Source organism: Larimichthys crocea, chromosome XVII (genome assembly GCF_000972845.2).
Source record: "Larimichthys crocea isolate SSNF chromosome XVII, L_crocea_2.0, whole genome shotgun sequence".
Taxonomy (NCBI): Eukaryota; Metazoa; Chordata; class Actinopteri; family Sciaenidae; genus Larimichthys; species Larimichthys crocea.
Window position 1 is genome coordinate 25,858,729 of NC_040027.1, and position 19,123 is coordinate 25,877,851.

General features: G+C 40.1%; 1 protein-coding gene across 1 annotated transcript in view; it reads right to left on the reverse strand.

The window, feature by feature from the left end:
- The window catches only part of LOC104922761 (cadherin-2), a 90,791-nt gene that overhangs the window by 39,304 nt on the left and 32,364 nt on the right, over positions 1 to 19,123 (reverse strand). The window contains exons 3-6 of the mRNA XM_010735686.3: positions 9,121 to 9,329; positions 5,647 to 5,820; positions 2,444 to 2,599; positions 98 to 242 (exon numbers count right to left, since the gene is read on the reverse strand). Coding sequence (XP_010733988.3) covers positions 98 to 242; positions 2,444 to 2,599; positions 5,647 to 5,820; positions 9,121 to 9,329 — 684 coding nt within the window. The remainder of the gene's footprint in view (positions 1 to 97; positions 243 to 2,443; positions 2,600 to 5,646; positions 5,821 to 9,120; positions 9,330 to 19,123) is intronic.

A 19,123-nucleotide genomic window follows, 5' to 3' on the forward strand; every position in this document is an offset into this window, starting at 1 on the left:
CACAGATATGTCAGTGAGGAAGAATTTAATACACACATTACAAGTGTGTGTATCTGTGTGTGTGTGTGTGTGTGTGTGTGTGTGTGTGTGTTGGTACCAGGCTTGGATCCCTCCGGTACAGAGCCGTTGAAGATGGTGTGTGTGAACTCTGGTCTGTTGTCGTTCTGATCGATGACATTGATGACGATGTCGATGGGGTTCTCCACCTGATTTCCGTTCAGATCCACAGCGTGTGCTCGCAACTGTACACACAAATACGCACACACACACACACTCCATCAGGTTAAGTGGCTGAGGTAAGGCCACTGGAAACACAAACGCAGAATGCTTATTTAGTATTCCTCGATGAGAACTGAATCATTTATTCAGTGAAAATTCCTTGAAATAAGATTGGACGAGTTAAGTGGTAAACTCAGGGCTGTCACACTGTCAGAAAAAAAGTTAATTATATATCTTCAGTCCTGCTAGCAGCTCTGTGAGGCTGCACTTAGACACAGCAGCCCTTTGAGTTAAATGCTACATACTCACAATCACAATGCTAACATGTAATGTTTACTTTTAGTACAGCTGAGACTGATGGGAATGACAGTTTCACAGGTGTTTGATCATAAAGAAAAGAAAATATATTATCCTGCAAGCCAGCGTATAGTCAGTGGATCACCAGTGTAGCATCATTCCTCTCTGGGTTTTGAATATTTGTACATAATCTCATGCTAACCAAACTAATAATATCTGTAGATCACGGAAATATTGATAACAAGCTACTCTAATCTATATTTAGCTGCAACGAAACAATCGTATGGTCAATAACATGCCTTCTTCAGAGCAAACACATACTACAGGCCAATGTTTTGGGCTGGTTTGCTTCCAACACATCTTTTAAAATCCCAGATACACATTTGTTTCACTACACTTTGTGTATTTGGGTGACCTAAATTCACTCAAAGTTCCCATTAGATAATGTCTTGTTTGCATATTTAAACATAAAATGCCAGAAAACGTGTAATGCACAAATGAATTGTCTTCATATGATTAGTTTCATGGTGATATCTACAGGATTAGTTGAAGCTTTTACCCTGTACCGTCTGCCCTTAAGTGCTCCTGATTCTTTTTGAAGCCTGATGTCGATCAGGACGTGTTATGCACAGTGTGCTGCAGCAGGTTTGAGCGTGGAAGCTCCACAATAGAAAATATTGTGTCATTCAGATCAGCCTTTAAAATCAACCCAAAGACGGAATATGAAAATCAAAAGTTTTCATGTTTCAATACACATAATGTCACTTTGAAATTCAAAAATCTATTTTCTTCTAACCATCTTTGATGTTTCCAAACTAAAACAGCAGGCCTATGTGATTTATGTACTTAGCATAAAATGGTCAGAGATGCTGAATATAACTATTGATTGGCCTTGGACCCTCGATAAGCCATTCCTTCACAGTGCATGAAGCGTCTGCACGAGGCTCTCAAAGAGCTAAAGCCTCCCTCATGAATAAACATGACGGGCCAATCCCAGCTCCTGACAACTACATCCAATCACATGAATATTCATCAGACAGCTTAAATGCAAATCACCCTGCTGCGACTCCAGATTTCCACTCCCCTGTGTGAGCTGTGTGTGTGCATTCCTACAGATCAAAAGGTTAGACTCTGCTCTCCGAGGTGTATGCGACTGTATTAGATATAGCGAGCAAACACCAAGAGTCTTTTTTTTTTAAAGAATTTCTCCTTCATCTCTGAGCATGAGAGAGAATATATCGAGCAGAGTGACGGCGAAGATGAAAATAAAAACAGGGGGATGACATGCAACCAAGGTGGTGAGGCAGACTGGGAGCAGATTCAGCCATCAAGTAAAGCAGGAGGTAAAAGATCTGAAATGTACTGTAATGTTATTCAGTAAACAGACCGCGTGTGTGGTCGGGTATGAGTTTTCATCTGAATCCAGTCCCGAATTCCTTATCAAACTCAGTTAGAATCAACTTTCAACAGTTTAAGGAGGTTAAGTTGAAAATCACATGTAAAGATTGAATTAAGATCTGTAACCACCTTACTTTGGACCAGAAGGCAGAAACACTGACGTTTTTGATGCACCACTTTGATTCAGTTCATTCACAGTCAAGATCTTTGGCCGAGTGCAGAAGCCTGCTTGCATCCAACACTACACTCTATTCTTTATCTGTCACCAGTGAACGGAAGCAAAAGTCAGCACCAATTAAACGAGACACTATGTGAACATTTTCTTATTTCCCTCTATTAAAGCTTGTTTATCGTCCTGTCCTCTTTACGTAAGTCTGTGAGGGTAACATGGTGTTTCAGGTGCTGTCAGTCAGGCATAAGAACAACCATCCACAATGCTGTCTGTGAACAGAATCCAAAAGCACGGCACTGAAATATAAAATGTTTGCTCTGCTGTTGACCTCAGCTGTCACAGTGCGGAAAGTCTTACATGGAAGTTGGAGATGTGCTCTCTGTCCAGAGGTTTGGTGACAGACAGCTGGCCTGAGATCGGGTTGATGATGAAGATGCCGGTCGGAGGCTGGTCGGCCCCGGGGCCCGTCACGCTGTAACGCAGCATCCGGTTCTTATCCCGGTCTGAGCGGATCTGAAGCAAAGGAAAAATTACTATACACAGAAAAAGACAGGGCTGGAAGAACAATTATTGTGGTAATCAATCACAGAGTAACTGGATAAAAAAAAAAATCCCATGTGAGTGCCTGCACAAAATATACATCATTTTTTTCACTTCTGTCATCTGCTGCTGTCAGTGTATTTCGGGAGATATTTCCCCTCAGCAAGCATGACTGCCTGTTTAAAGGTAAAAATATAACAATATATATGTGAAGCTAAACTTTCTGAGTTTGACCTGGATGTGTCTCGTATGTCACTATGACTTTAGGCTTGCACAGGCAACACTGAGCAAATGCTTGAGGCTGCTGCTGCGTAACCAGAGAAAATCAGATTTAAGCTGAAGTCAAAATAAAGCGCGGTGCCCGGCACGCCACTAATATCGTGCATGCCGTCCATGCGATCATAACAGAGAGGGGAAAGGCCGGAACTGTACAGACAGGTCTCCACATGCACACGCATGTTTATAAAACACAGGAAAAAGAGAAGGGATAAGCTGCAATTCAAATCAAGTATCTTAAAAGCAATCATTTCAGGTTTGATTAAGCGAGTAAGTGTATAATTGAGCTAAATATTTTATCTACTTAAAACAGTGTCATCTGAGGGATTTTGGATGGAGTTGAGTAAGAAAGAATGGAAACACTTGTAATATGTCTTTATGAATGCTAACAGAAGCACTAAACACTTACAAACAAAGTAGAAAACACATTCAATGTACATCAAGTGCTGTTTTAATGACAGGAATTCAAAGAGACAGGATGTGAGTGATATGTTAGCTCTTATATTTCAAGCTGCAGCCAATGAATGACTTTTTTTTTCTTTTCCTAAAGCTCAAATAATCCATATTACAATATTTTGTGTATTTGGGACATTCAGGGAATCAGCTACATACCACCTAACGAAGGTGAAGGTAAACTATGTAATAACTATAATAGAGATAAAATAACAATGTGATACTTAAGCATTAAAGTTCACTTTGGTGCACTGGGAACAGTCTATCCAGTATACAGCCTGGATAAGGTTGTCTCTGGCTTCCTCCCACAGTCCAGAGATCTCCACTAAAGGTGACCCCTCCTCTCACCCAAAGCCATAGGCTCCAGCCCCCCATGGCCCTGATGAGGATAAGCAGGTACAGGTCACAGATAATGGATGGATGTTCTGTCTCTCTCATTATGACCCAAATAAAAATGTAAACAATGCACCACGGGTCTGATTTCAGCATTATCTGTTAATAAATCAGTGTGTCAAGCGTCGTCTACAACATTGTAGCTTTTTTCTGACAGACTCTTTCCTGTCAGTATGTTAACAGTTAGCTGCCATGTAGAAGAGAGAGAGAAATGGCAACAAAAATGTTGTGTTCATAGCATCAACTGTGTAGGAAGATGCGCTTAGATGGTTTGTGAACTGCTAAAATAATCGTCCATAATCCTGATGAAAATGCCTATGGTGGATGCATAAGAGCATACATGTGCACACACATGAACGTGCAGTGCACTTAAAGACAAGGTCAAGGGTTTGGGCTTTAAAAATATGGCCATATCACTCTACTGTCTGTAACAGATACACTTAAAAATGACAAGACTTAAAAGTGCCCTGCAATTGAAAAGTCTGCTCACTAACTGTATATTCTTTTAGTAGCATCTCGGGTGAGGGACTCTGGCCTAGCTCCATTCACTGAATTACACTATGAGATGCAGTTAAAAGCTCTAAAAGCTAGTTATTAAATATTTTCACTTAGATTATTTTGTTACATATGCTGCTCACCAAGGTCAGGAATGAAATTCCATATTTAAGTATCACATACTCATTTTATCTGCAATGTAGAGCAAGCAACAAGGCTATCTGGATACATGATAAAACGCAAAGTCACGGCATGGCATTTCTGTTATGTGAAACTGTTCTGCAGTTCTGACAGACCTTCTTAGTTGAAAAGCCTGAGAATTGGGCATGCTTGTCGGGGTCGGTACTTGCCAGGATTATATCTTACCAAAGGAGACAACATATCTCTACATCTGTTCAGAATTATGTCGAGACAGTTAAACGTTATATGTGGTGTCCCCCAGGGCTCAATTCTCGGGCCTGCTGCTGTTCAGTTTAATGTTTCACATCATCCAAAAACGTAAATTTACGTTGCACAATTGTGCAGTTAGACGCTGCTGTTCCATGGAAGCCTGAGCGTTACAGGTTCTATTAGTATTCAAGATCCCAGTGAGAAACCGACATGGAGGTGTAATTGCTAACGGTGATCTGTTCCTGACCATATCAGCGACTTAAAACTGGCTTTTAATGTATCTAAAGTAAAAGGCTTCTTGTCACAGATGGATACAAACTGCTTTTATCTTATCCTACAAAGACTGTCAGTGTGGCTACACTTCTTTCAGAATGCTACTTTCAGAGTTTTAAGAAGAACGAGGCAATTTCATCATGTTACACCACTTTTCCTGTCTGCATCAGCATCCACTTAATTCAACGATTCGATTTAACTCCACGTCTGAAAGGCCCTGCATTGCCACCCTCCGCAGTGCATATCTGACGGGGGTTGTCAGACCTCTGAGGTCGCCTGGTATGAGCTTTTTGGAAGTTGCATGGGTTAAATATAAAGTTGGTGAAGCTGCTTTTAGTTTTTTATGCTTCCAGCAACTTGGATGTCTGTCAGACTGCATTAGGCCTGTCTCAGAGTTAACATTTGAAGGAAGACTAACAACATTCCCCTGTTTTCTGTGCATTTGATTCGCTTTATTTTCTCATGGTTGCCTTTAAACTATATTTAACTGTTGCATTGTATTATATGCAATGCATATATATATATATATATATAATATATATTATATATATATATAGATATAAATATTATAAATATATATGCCTTTTATGTTCTTTGCTTATGCTGCAAATATGTGCTGTTATTTTGCTTGTTTTCTTGCTTTGGGGTTAGTCAGTAGAGGGTCCTCACAGCTACTGTAAGACATGCGGGCTTCTGTATGTGTATGTGTGTGTGTGTGTGTGTGTTTGTGTGTGTCTTACTCTGACTAGGTCCTCAGGGAACTGTCCTCGTGAGTTCTCAGGGACGTTGATAGGCGGAATGACCCAGTCCCTCTTCACCCGCCTAAGAGTGCCATCACCCCTGACAACCACGCTGCGCCATGGAAACAAGATCTCTGGTACCCGCTGAGTCAGTGTTGCATCACTGGGCTTTACCTGCAGAGACAGTAAACAAACGTTGTGTACTGGGCTACACACACACACACACGCACACACGCACACACACACACACACACACACACACACACACACACACACACACACACTCACACACACACACACGCACACACACAGAGCACGGCTCAGTTCAGAGCCAGCCTGCTGGGAAGGCTTGGTGACTCAGGGTATTTCTGACCTCATTCCAGAGGCTTGGATTAATGCTCTCATTATAGTCCGTCTGATGAATGACCACCACCTGTCACCATGTGCGCACGGGTGTGTAGGTGCGTGTGCGTGTGTCCTATACAATCACAGATCTGCATGACTAGTCAGTGAGCAGCTACGCCGCAGGGCTCGCAGAGGATGATAAGGAAAAGGAAGTTTCTCATTTATTCCCACCGCCCTCCCACAATTCACCTGCTGCTCATGCAGGGTTCTGCCCCTGACCTTGGAGGTAGCAGGATTGGTTTTCAATTAAATTTCATTTCTTTAACACAATAAATCTCATATTGGACAGCTTTGGTAGGCCGCATAGCATAAAGGATTCATATAACATATTGTAAAGCTACATAAAAGAGGGTCACCTAGAGCGCTGAGTCATTATATGACACAACAACAGAATTTTCTGTTTCCATGTGCTTTTCTGAATATTGATCTTGTGCTGAATTGATGCTTTCTTCTACATCTCTGCTGTGTCAATATGTAATTTGAATTCTTCATTCATATCAGAACATCATGTCATACTCCTTCATCTGATTGTTGTCGAGCTGCAGTCAATAAAACGCAACGCTTGCCGTGAGGTCTTTCACATTTAAAGGAAAGAAAAGAGGGAGGATGGCGTGTTATCTGTGAGCTGCTGGACTTCTTTTGACATAAAACAACTCTGCTGTGCAGCTTAACAGCAGCAACAATGGCGATATAGAAGAAATGGAATTAATTAATGAATGAAAACAATAACGGAGAAACAGAGCTATGACACGTCTCTTATTGCCATGTTAACATACATTATACTTAATCAAAACATGGAAACACGGAGGAAGGTTAATATTTGGATCAACAGCAGATTATGAAGCAGGTCATAAAACATGGAGGCCTCTAAATGAAATATGATTAAACATAAAGTGCTTCATCATCAGGGGAATTTGGAGTAAAGGACAGCCTGTAATTGAAAGCTCTTTCAAATAAAAGCCTGTTTCAGTCTGCAGCTGAGGTTCATACATTTGAATTAGAATTAGAATTTTCAGAACAATCTGAGAAATAAGGTATATTTGGTATTTAAAAAAAAAACTCATATACTTCAGATAAGTAAGGTGACTCTGCCCGATCTGTCAACCATAGGCTGATTTTACTGACATTTGGAGCATGGTGGGCTGTAAATGTGACGCCTGTTTGTCTCACTCTTCAGTTTCATTTGATAATATCCCCAGTCCTGCCTCTCAGTTGAAGGGCACAGTGCTGACACTGCTCCCCTGGCAAATGACTGGCTGTTAACTGCCATGGCTGCTCCTCGCGAGTTTTCTTTATGAAGGATTGCTGACAGCTTCTTTCACTCTCTGCGATTCTCCTCCTCTCCCCGACTGCAGCGAGCGTCACCGAGAGCAGCTAAAGCATATGGCAGCCGGCTATTTCTGGGCTGTGTTTAGAAGAACAGCCAATCAAGGCCGGTGTCTTGTCTAAATACATGCAGAGGGCCTTATTATCGCTGTTGTACATGAAACAAACTAACAGATGGCTGTTTGACTCGCTTTGTCTCCGCAATCAGTACTTGGCCAACCTCAGACACCTGCTGGGCTGGAAAAAGCTGATTTTATATCTGTGCATAGTTCATCCAACATTACTGAAGCCTCAGGGGGAAATAACAGCCCATCATATTCGGACTGTTCAATGATTCTGCTTGTCAAAAATTATAGTTCCATCTCAGAGAGGTTTCACACGTACACTGACATCCTCAGAGTAAGATCCACGTATGTGTTAACGCTGTCAGGTTCCATGTGCGTTAATGAACTCGCGATTATTCAAATGTCTAATGCCTCAGCGGCAGCTGACGTGTGTGCACAGACTGTACATTCACTTTATAGACAGTGAGGGTTGTCTTCTTACAGCGAATTAACAAAATATATAAAATAAGCACTTGTTCGTCCTTGAATATGTGCAGCAAACCAGTCCACAGCTTCAGGCAGATTCAAGGCCCCTCCACCCTGTGTGTATTTTACAATAATGATCAGCTAAATGATTTTATTGTATCTGCTGTGGTCCTCAAGAGCCTATGTTAAGAACTGTGTCCATAGCAACAGTCTGTCATACATGAAATGACAACTTTAAAATGGCATGACTAAATAATAAGTTCAACAAAGTCATGTTATAATGTGTATAGTTAACCAGTCATGAGCCTTTTAACCAACTTAACAAAATGCATTAACGAGCAAATTAGGGCTGCAGTTAATTCAATTACAGATTTGGATGAGTTACTTATTGCACATGAATAATATTATTTAAATAATCTTTTAAACAGTTAATCTACAATCTTATGTCAAAAAATGAAATATCTTGTGTTTGCGTTTAATCTGACAAACAGCTCACGGTATTCATAAAGATGCAACAACTTCTTACACTTATCTCACAGTAATCCATGAATAATAGTTTGAGACACGGGACACAAACAGCACCTTTCTGGTAGGAAGCCCTGACGGCAAACATCTCCCAGGTGCAGAAGCAACAGGTAAAACTTTTACTGCTATAGATGTTTAAGGTTTAAGGAGATAATTACCTTTTCTTAGCTCCACTGAGCTGTAAACACAGTCCTGTTTTCTATACTGTTGGATAGTTTAGTCTACAGCAAGGCATCATAATATATAAGATCAGCATATATTTAAGAATTTATGAGACACTATTTAAGAGTAAATTTGTATACAGAGTGATATAGAACTCCATGCCTGTGGACTTTGCTTATAAAAGATGCTATATAAATGTTATTAGTATTATTAATATTATTATTATTATTATATATCGTATATGCCGTAGTCGCCTCAAAATATTGAGATATTATTTTTAAGCTTTATATCTTCATATAGCAATAGTAGTGTGTTTAGGTAACTGCATCTAAATGATAAACAACAAACACAAGAAGAAGCGCTCTCTCTACTACACAGTGATAAATATACACATTAAATACACATTCATCATGGTGGAAAGCTATGGAAACTTTAGAACCAAACATTTCAACGAATACAGAGAAAATGGTCACTGTGAATAACCAGAAAATGGTTATTCCATCTTGCTGAAACAGCTCTCTGTTACCTGTTGAGATCTTGCGTGGAGGTGCACTTTGGTCTTCCAGACCTGTTTGGACTGCAGGTCTCGAGCGTAGACCACTACCGCGGCTTCTCCCTTTCCAACCAGGTTGACGTGCCGCAGGGCGTAGATTGAACCGTTCTGACTCACCCTGAAATCAGAAGGATCTCCAACCTCGAGCCACACCTTTCCTCCACCGCAGTCCATGAAGCTCACTAAGAGGAAAAGACAGAGACAGACCCATCAATCACCTGTGTGACCTGCTCCATCTGTGCGTGTGTGCTGCATTGTTGCATTGTGATAAGGTTAGACGTCTAAATACAACCACCACTGGGTTCATGTTGACAGTAAATGTCCAAGAAGGTTAGCATTAAAGGATTCAAGAGACTCTCACATGCCAGGTGGACTAACAACCCACATGTGACCTTCAAGGAACCCTGCCGAGTTTTCTTGAATGCATTTCCTTCCACACGTGTTGTGTGCATTCAAAGCAGAAGTGTTTACATCTGTGTTCATTGCTTCACCATCTTGATCTTCTCTGCCTTTGTTGACACATATATTGTGGTGCATTACTGCCATGGGTAGATCAGTGTAGCCGTGTGAAACCACTGACTGGACTGTTTCGAGTTACCCATGTGCACCCTAATGTGCATCCAGTTCAAACAAGAACTCCACAGGGAACATTAAACTTGGACTCCAAACATCTTCAAGAATCTAAAGCAAACCCAGTTGCCTTTGATTTAGTGCTCCTAAATGCATTAAGATTTTCTTTGGAACTGAGGGGGCACACCCAAACCGTGAAAAACAGCTTCATTAAGATGATAGCCCAGAAATTTTTTTATGTTTCTTCTGGAAAAATTGAGGGGCTTCTGGGTGAAGGGTTTCCCAGGCCAGATGGGATATTTAATCTCTCCATCATGTTCTGGGACCGCTCCACGGCCTCCTCCTAGTTTGACGTCCCTGGCACACCTCCACAGGGAGGAGTCAACCGACCATCCAGCCCAGAAATGTCTTGTGAAGACCCCAGAATTTTCCATATATGTCAATGGAAAAAAGTGCACTAAAAGATGCTCTCATATGGAATATTTTTCTCTGAGCCTTAAAAAACACACTGGGTTTGAATTATTTACCAGTGAACAAGCAGATACTAAATATATATGTGATGCTGTCAAACCATCACTTCTGCTTAAGGGAAATTTTAAGCGATAAAAGGCCTTTTAAAGAGGCTGAAGAAGAAAAAAGTCATATAAAGCCTGACTTGCTTTTAGATGAGCATTATGAAAGATCAATGGACCTGGCCAGAGAGAGTTTAGTCTGCATGTAAATCCCAAATCTGAAGCAGGATTTGCTAAAGTAAAAACCATAAACGGGCAGGAATGGGACCAGCTTTCAGCAGGAACAGTCAGGTTTTCTCCTCTTTGTTTGTTTGCCAAGTATAGTCTATACCTTCAGAGAGGAAACTGCTTTTGTGATGCTTGAGGGGAGGTACGCAGCACTGTGACTGCATTTCGCCAGAAATCATCATAAGTTTGTCCGCAGTGTGATTTGGGCACACACAAGCACACTCAAGCAGAACAAAGCTGTCGACGGCAAATGTCAGCTCATCACAGTCGGCACATTACCAACAAGTCAGTGCATCCAGAATGGCTTCTTCCACCTCAGATGGAGGAGAGAGGGGATGAAGGATGCAGCTTTGGTTTCTGTCCAAATACTTCTTTTGACAAGTGATGGAGTATCAAGCAAGAGAAGGAGGATGCAAATGAGGAATCTGATAATATTTCTGCAGTAAAGTTAAAAGTTGTAGTTATTGATCATGCACTAACTACAAAGACATTACGATGTTTTCTGAAATGTCTTCCAACACAGCCTCAGATAAATCTCCATAATGATTTCCAAATGCGAGTCTGCAATTGACATATATGATGGGCTGCAGCTAAGGGCTGATTGCTGTATAGAATACTGTTTCAATTAATCAAGTGATCTAATAAAATGAAAGAAAAAAAAAACGCTCATTACAAAAAATCAAATCACTTCGGGAAGGTGGAAATATATAGAATTTTTGTTACTTTATTACTTTAATTACTTTAACAATGAATGTTTTATCAGTTTCTGTCAATTGACTCATCAATCGACTTGTCGTCTCGGCTCTACGGGTGACATATCACAATCCTTTTGAATCCCATCCCATTAATAAAAATAATTAGGTTCAGCTTTCAGCATTTGGAAGTAACTAAAGTTATAAATTATTAAAACTAAAAGATAATGGTAATATCTTCTTTTGGCTGAGAAGGCAGAGCTACTGCAGTTTTTAGTGCTTGTCTAATTTACTGTCTCCTGTTTCTACTCACGGATGTACAGTGGTGTTACAGAGTGATCTTAAGCAGAACACTGACAGCAGAGAACACACTAACCAGACAACAAGGAAGAATTTCATGCTGACGTCTTATCAGTGTAGTTAAATTTAGTCATTTATCTGACGCTTTAACCAAAGCAAACAAAAAGTGAGTGTAAGTAGTGTTGGAGAGGATGTCCTCTCTATAGAACTGGGTCTTCAGGAGGTTTTTAAAGGTAGAAGGGGACACCCTTGATCTGGTAGGAACTGGTAGTGCATTCTACCAATGGGGAACAACCGATTAGAAAAGTTTGGATTTCTCTGCTCTGGCAGAGCCAGATGTCGAGCAAAATGGTTAGGAGGTAACATTTGTCTGTATAAGGGCATTCAAGCAGGACAAGGACCAGAGAATACTTTGTAGGCAAGCATTAGCCATTTGAATTTAATATGGGCTGCTACAGGTAGCTAGTGGAGCTTGATGAACAGCGGGGTAACGTGTCCACCACGTTCTGGATCACCTGAAAGGGTTTCACTGTGCAGGCTGGGAGGCCTGTCAGGAGGGCATTGCAGTAGTCTAGTTGTGAGATGACCACAGCCTGTACCAGGACTTGGGTAGCATGTTGAGTTAGGTAAGGCCTGATTTGTCCTATGCATAGTCATGGTTAACATTAATTCTAACTGATGTAATCTGCTACCATTTACATTTCCCATTTCAAAGTGACAGTGCCAAGTAAAAATAAATCCTGATAACGTTACATTCTATACATTCTACGCTAATAAAGAAGACTAATAACAGCCACACTGATGGATCTTTGAGGTTCTTTGTACATACTGTATGAACCGAACAGAAACCAGAACAAAATTTGATGGGAATACATCCAATACTTCTATAGATTTTTAATCTAGACCAAAGCGGTGGTCCAAGTGACCAACATCATTACAGCTACATTGCTAGAACACAGTTTATAATACAGATCTTTTGCCATCAGAGCTTCAAAAATCAAGATATAGATAGACAGATCCCTAAATGGAACCAGAAAACATAACTCAATCCTATCCTGTATGACCTGAGAAAAGAAACACTCAGATATTCATATATTGTATAGCACTAAAGAACAATACTCCTATTTATGTCTTTAATGGTTGTTTTTCACATTCAGGATGCAAATGTATTGACTTCTCTTCAGCTGATAAAAATACACTTTATTCATAGTTTATTTTTAGTGCTGTGATAAAAGTTGAATTCAAATGTGCTTGATGGCTGGATGGAAATAGCACTTATGAGACAGAGAGAAGAGAGGGGAAGAGAGAAAACTCAGAGAGGGTGTCTGTGGAGAAGCAATAAGGGCTGTTGTTCCCTGAATGTGTGCGTGTGTGTGTGTGTGTGTGTGTGTGTGTGTGTGTGTGTGTGTCTGCTTTTGTATTCCTATCCTCAAATGTGCAGTTGGAAGTCAAATGACTGCACTCTTGAATTTTTTTACTTCTTATACCCAAGAAGACCACATATTTATTGTGATACTTAGTGCATCGCATTACAATGTGTTCAGTGTGAATAAAATGTAGTTTCATCACAATAACCTAGGTAGAACTTGTGATCATATCTAATGAGCACAATCAGCAAAATGCTTTCCATGCTTTGCAGGAAATGGTTGAAGAACTACCAATAACTTTGACCATACATAACACAACACACAACATAATTTATTATTGGACACACAGTCTTCATTTAAACAGGCACTTTTCAGCCCTCTGTACAATAGCGTAATGAGATAGAAAAAGAATTTGTCTGCTTTATAAATTCATATCATGTCCTTTTTTTTTTTTTTTTTTTTTCCCTGAAATATTAAAGAGTTTTCAGCCTCCAGGCCTCCTCTGATGATGAATCAAATCAAACAAGCTGAAAAGGCAAAATCATTTTCTGGTTGAGCTGTTCACCATATGCACGCCTTGACAGGGTGGAAGTCACTTTTGTTTTAGGGCGTCCTAAGCCAAAAAAGTTTGAGAGCCACTGACATTGCAGTGTTCTGCAGTAAAAAATCCTATCAAACTGTATTTTATCCATAAGAACAAAGTGCATCAGATTGAATTTAATAAAAGGACGGTATCACGACAATACTCCTTTGTGACTACATCACACAGGTCACTGTTATCATTTTGATGTGGGGATTGGTGGAAATGTTGTTGTATAATCTAATATGATATTTTAGATTAAAAAGTGGCAATTTGTTGTTTATTTCAGTTCACAACCTGTCACGTGAATGTATATGTGGTACTGTGTTGTATTCAACAAGATTTCAAGGAGGCAGCTCCCCATGGCTAGAATAATTCAATACTGTTTTGTTATGTTTTTTCAGTGCTGTTCAATTTGACAAAGACAAAAAGACTAAAGACTTAGAAGATAAATGTAGATGCAAAATATTTATTTGCATACGACACTTGAATGGTGAACTGAACAAAAAACATTCTAACAATTATCTTAGTATTCTTACAAACAATCAAAGGATCATTTATTGGTCATTCTACATTTTGGTTGCACACCAAACAGTCTGGGGAGAGAAGCTGGTGGTGGTATGGTGGTAGACACTTCTGTACTGCTTGTAAGACTGTACTTCCAGCAGGCTGAACAGGCTGTTCTTGTGGTGGGTAATGGCTTTCAGTATGTAAAGCACTTCACCACACATTTTACTGATGCTCACAGTGCTCCCTATCCAGAGTCAGGGGTTCGATTCCCAGAGGAGGTAGTTTGCATGAAGGTTAATTTTTCCAGTCAGTGCCTCTGATCAAGAAGCAGCCTTAGATCTGAAGTTTGGTCCCCGGGCACTGCACAGTGACTACCCACTGCTCCTAATTAGGATGGGTTAAATGCAGAAAATGAATTATGATTGATTACCATATGATATGATATGATACGATGAAGCTGATTTAATTCGATTCGATGATGTGGTTTGGGCGATTTTAATCAGAGCCCTCCATGGGAATTCTGCCTTCTTGAGTTTCCTCAAGAAATTCGATGTTACTGAGGTTTCTCATCCGATGTTTCAGACACCAACCTGAGCACTCACAATAGATTGGCATAAAGTTTAAAAACCTTCCTCCAGTACCCACTACCTTTCCTTCAGCTGTAACATACTTCACTGTCTCTGATGGTCTCTACCAGCTCAGTGTAAAATTCTCATATATTATCCATGGCCATGTTCAAAAACACTCATGTTGCTACATGCTGTTAGAACTGTCTGATTTAACACCACCCTCCCTTCCCTCATCCACCAACCACAATATCGAGGGAACTGGGGCAGAACTAAGCACAGATGTTGCTGGGCAGCAGTTGGTGGTGGGTTACCAGTTCAACCTCAATATTCAGACAGCACAACAACATGAAGTGAGGTAAACAAAAAACCAACACAGCAGGGAGCTGTAACAGTCAGTAGTGAATATATATATATCCCAGGAACAACATCTGAAGCCTCAGTCCAGAAGAGTGCAGTCCTAGGACCATCGAAGATACTGCGCAGAACCCTCAAACTCCCAGGCCTCTGGTAGAGGACCCGAGCTTGAGGATGACACGGATAGCACCCCACCGGGGTGAGAAGGAGATTTTTTTTTTATTTTTTTAAATACATTATTTTCGTTGCAGTGTTTTTTTTTAAAGCCCTTGAAAGCTACAGCAGCTACTAAATACCTGCATAAAATCCATCATGTGACATCATCAAAAGCTGCAGAACAGCCACTAAATGAATGTTTTGTGGTGAGATTGTGTTTCTGCTTAAACATTTGTATCAGTTCATCCTTGCAAGACACCTAGAAGTCATTTACGTGATTTAGTTACCTGGGCTGTTTGAATGTGAATGGAGCAGAGGTCATGAAGGTATAAATAGTTACAGGACCAAAAATATATGTGTATATATATATATATATATATATATATATAGATATATATATATATATAAAATGGTATTCAATTTATTTCATATTTCATTCATTATCCTTGACAAAATACTGTTTGTTTATTTGACTCATTATTGTAGCCCAAGGCTTGCCTGATATCAGAACTGTCAACTCGTTACGCTCCATTTCCATCCTTAGTCTGACCTCTCTCCAACCTCTCCTAACCTATTTCTGTGGGGGCAGGGGGGATGTGATTTTCACTAACAAGTCAGTAAAGACCAATGCCTGAATCCATCACATTTTACGTCAACACTGATCACCATGCCAACACACTCGTTTTGCTAGGGTTTTAAAATTGAGCAGAGTATAGCACAAACAAACTATGACGCCAGGTGACATTGAAAAAAAATGTCATCGAACAGCCTCGAAAGCAGTGTCTATTTGTCTTTAGCAGTTGCTATTGTTGTTGACAATGCTTAACAACAACATTAGTCAACACTGTCGGTGACTGGTTAAGTGTTACTCCCTTCGCAATGCTCAGAAGATCATTAATGTCATGTTGCCTGAACATAATTGGTCAACTGAGTGGGCAGATTCCAAGATCTGGACCAACAAAAGGCCCCAAGTAAAAAACATAAACTGAGCCATTTAAAGATTTACAATTTATAGGCAAGACATAGCTGTTGGGATGGCAATGAATATCAGTCTATCTGTAGTCTATCTTTGGTCAATCGTGGAATATCTCAACAACTGTTGGATGTATTCAAATTTGGGGTTTGGAGCTGTTTCACCACCAACAGCTACGATATATATTTTATTTTGAATAGTTTTTTCATCTGTGAGCAGCTCCTCCACTTCCTTTGTGTGCATTGCATCACTGGAGTATAGTCAACATCATACACAAAATCAACATCATTTAGCATGCACACTGTCTGCTTTCTAAAAACCTACAGAGAATCAGCATATTGTTGTATGTAACTGGGACACAGAGTTAGTCTTGTTTATGTGTTTCCATAGATAGTTTCAACATGTGCATCTTGGTTCCAAATTATAAACTACTTCGATAAACTTTAGGTAAATATTTTCAACTTTATTTCATCTCTGAAGATGTGGACGTGCTATGTGCTAAGTGACAGTCAGTAATGGCAGAGGAATATTTCCCAAGAACCCTTTCCAATCCTGAATGTGCTTGCACAAGTGCAGCTTGATCAATGCCCTGCTGGGATCTGATCAATATCCTCGCTGGAAAAAAAGGCTCATAACAGTAGTTCTACTTCGAGAAGCCCAGCGGACATGCACACATTCACACACAAATGCTACAAGCTTTACATCATGATAAGGAAGATGGAAAAGAAAGTGTTTACAGAAAATACACAGGGATAACAATCTATGAACAGATATGAAAGGCTTAATCGCCATCTGACGATAGCTGATGGGTTCGGAGATTGCATGGATAGAGAACAGGACAGGGAAAGTGTTCAAGATTTGCTTGGACTAAAGCTACCAATATTCTTAAATAATAACGCCTCAGAAGCGATAAGAGCCCAGTGTTTTCCTCAGATTATTAGTCATATCAGAATAAAGGCCTTGAAAATCACATTTAGGCCACAATGGGCCAAAACTCTCCACTGACACCCAAACTAATGGAGCAGTTTGAATGATTATCAGTGCCTCAGGGTGAGAAAGGACAGATTCATGACACCTTTTACTGACTCAAAGTCCTCCAACAGTGCACTGGAATAATTTCCCTGGTCAAGATATTTGTTAGGAAATAAACATCGGACAAAAAGTCCTGATAAACTCTGCTTCTGGCAAACCTATCACATAATATGATTTAGTATTTACAACAATGATTTATGTATGTATCTTCTATGAATTCTCAATAGGCTCAAGAGTTCTCCTCTCTATATACACTAACGACAAGATACGAAGAGGAGGCTAAGTGCTAACAAGTCGAGTTTACGTGCTGCCGATGACTGCCCTGCCTGAAAAGTTCAACTTAGTCTGTTTTTTTTTTGTTTTTTTTTTGGTATCTGGATTCATATCAACATACCATCGAAGTGATCTTGAAAAAATGGTGTCATGAAGCTGACGAACTGAAGTAAATTAGTAGTTAAATGATGTAAGCCATTGACTGACTGCAAACACAGCAAACTGCATGAGAACATGCAACTTTAGAGTTACAACAAATCAAAATATCACGTTTTACTAAAACTATAAATGCTAATATCAGTTCTAACATGCTGAAGTTTAGCATGTCTCATATTTAACATGTTCACCATAGTTTAGTATGTCTGCATTCTAACATTTGCTCATTGGCAGTAAACACAAAGTGGAGCTGGGGCTGATGGGATTCATTTTCATTCATCCTGAGGTCATGGACCAAGCGAGCGACCTTACTGTTGACACTGGCTCTCAATGGGATAAAATTCAGTTGCATAAATGATGAAGCTGGCTGTTTACATCATTGATTCTAAAAGCAGGGTCACTGACACTCCTGCCAGGGGGTCTGATTATCATAGTTGACGATATTTTATTTTTTGAATATTTCTTGTAAAAACTGAGAACTCATATCAATGATTAACATCAGTGACTGTGATGTAGTTGGACTGTCCACACAAACAGTGACAAACATCAGCTGAGGCCGTGAGAGCAAAGCCAACAGTGTGTTGATCTTGTGTCTGCAGGACGCAGTGAGGGTCAACTTGATGTGATTAAAGTGGGACGGACGTCGACTTTGACCTGAGGGGATTTATCCTGTCTAATCTGACAGACTTAGGAAGAGCGCAATGACTGCTGATCAAGAAAACACATGAATCATTAAACCCGCCGCGGGGTCAGTGTGCGCGCCATTGATCAGCACATGAGGCCATATTTTAAAGTCAACATTTAGACATGAAAGGTGGAATGTTAAACAGACAGGATGGAGGCTAACAGTCAAACCCACATGGTGTGGAGGCCTAGCTGTAGCAGCTCTGTGATAGGCTTAACACAATTTACATAAATGAACACACACAAACGAAGGCACACGTGAACCCACACACACACACACACACACACTTGAGCAAAGATTAAAAGACAACAAAGAGAGCTAAACAGGATTAAAGCATCACTAGTGACTCTCCCTAAACAATTTTATGTCTGCTAAATACTCACAAACACTGCTGAACTTTGAGGCTGCTGGCAGTCTTAATGTGTGTATGTGTGTGTGTGTGTTTGTGTGTCATAGTGACAGCTGGGTGTTGCTAGATAAACTCTGTCTAGGAGCAAAGCCAGGGGCCGACTTCCTTCTTCCCTGTCAACCCAACCCATGCAGACAGAGAATATAGAGAGGATGATATTTCATGAATTTAAATTAAATTAAGAGGTTCCTGCCAGGTCCTGTCACGTCACTTAGAACGACAACTTATCTAAGACATTAGAACCTGACATTTTGTACACTGTGTGCTAGTTTCCTCTGCGGCAGAAACGTTTTTTTTTTTTTTTTTTAATTACCAATGTGCACCACACTGTTAGCTGTGAGAGCATCATCCTGGTCTTAGGATTTATTATTTTATATCAACTAACACTGTTTTGCCCTCAGGATTTTTAACGCTGTGTTTACATCAGTGATGGGAATAATTCATGTTGGCAGACAACTCGAGATGGTTTCATATTTGCAGAATTGGCTGTGTGAGGGTTAATTTACACTGACAACATAACACTAAATCTAGATTTGGTTTATTCACCTCGAAGGAAAGACTTCGGTTGACGCCAGGCCTTTTTTCAAACACTTCTGTTTTATTAAGCATC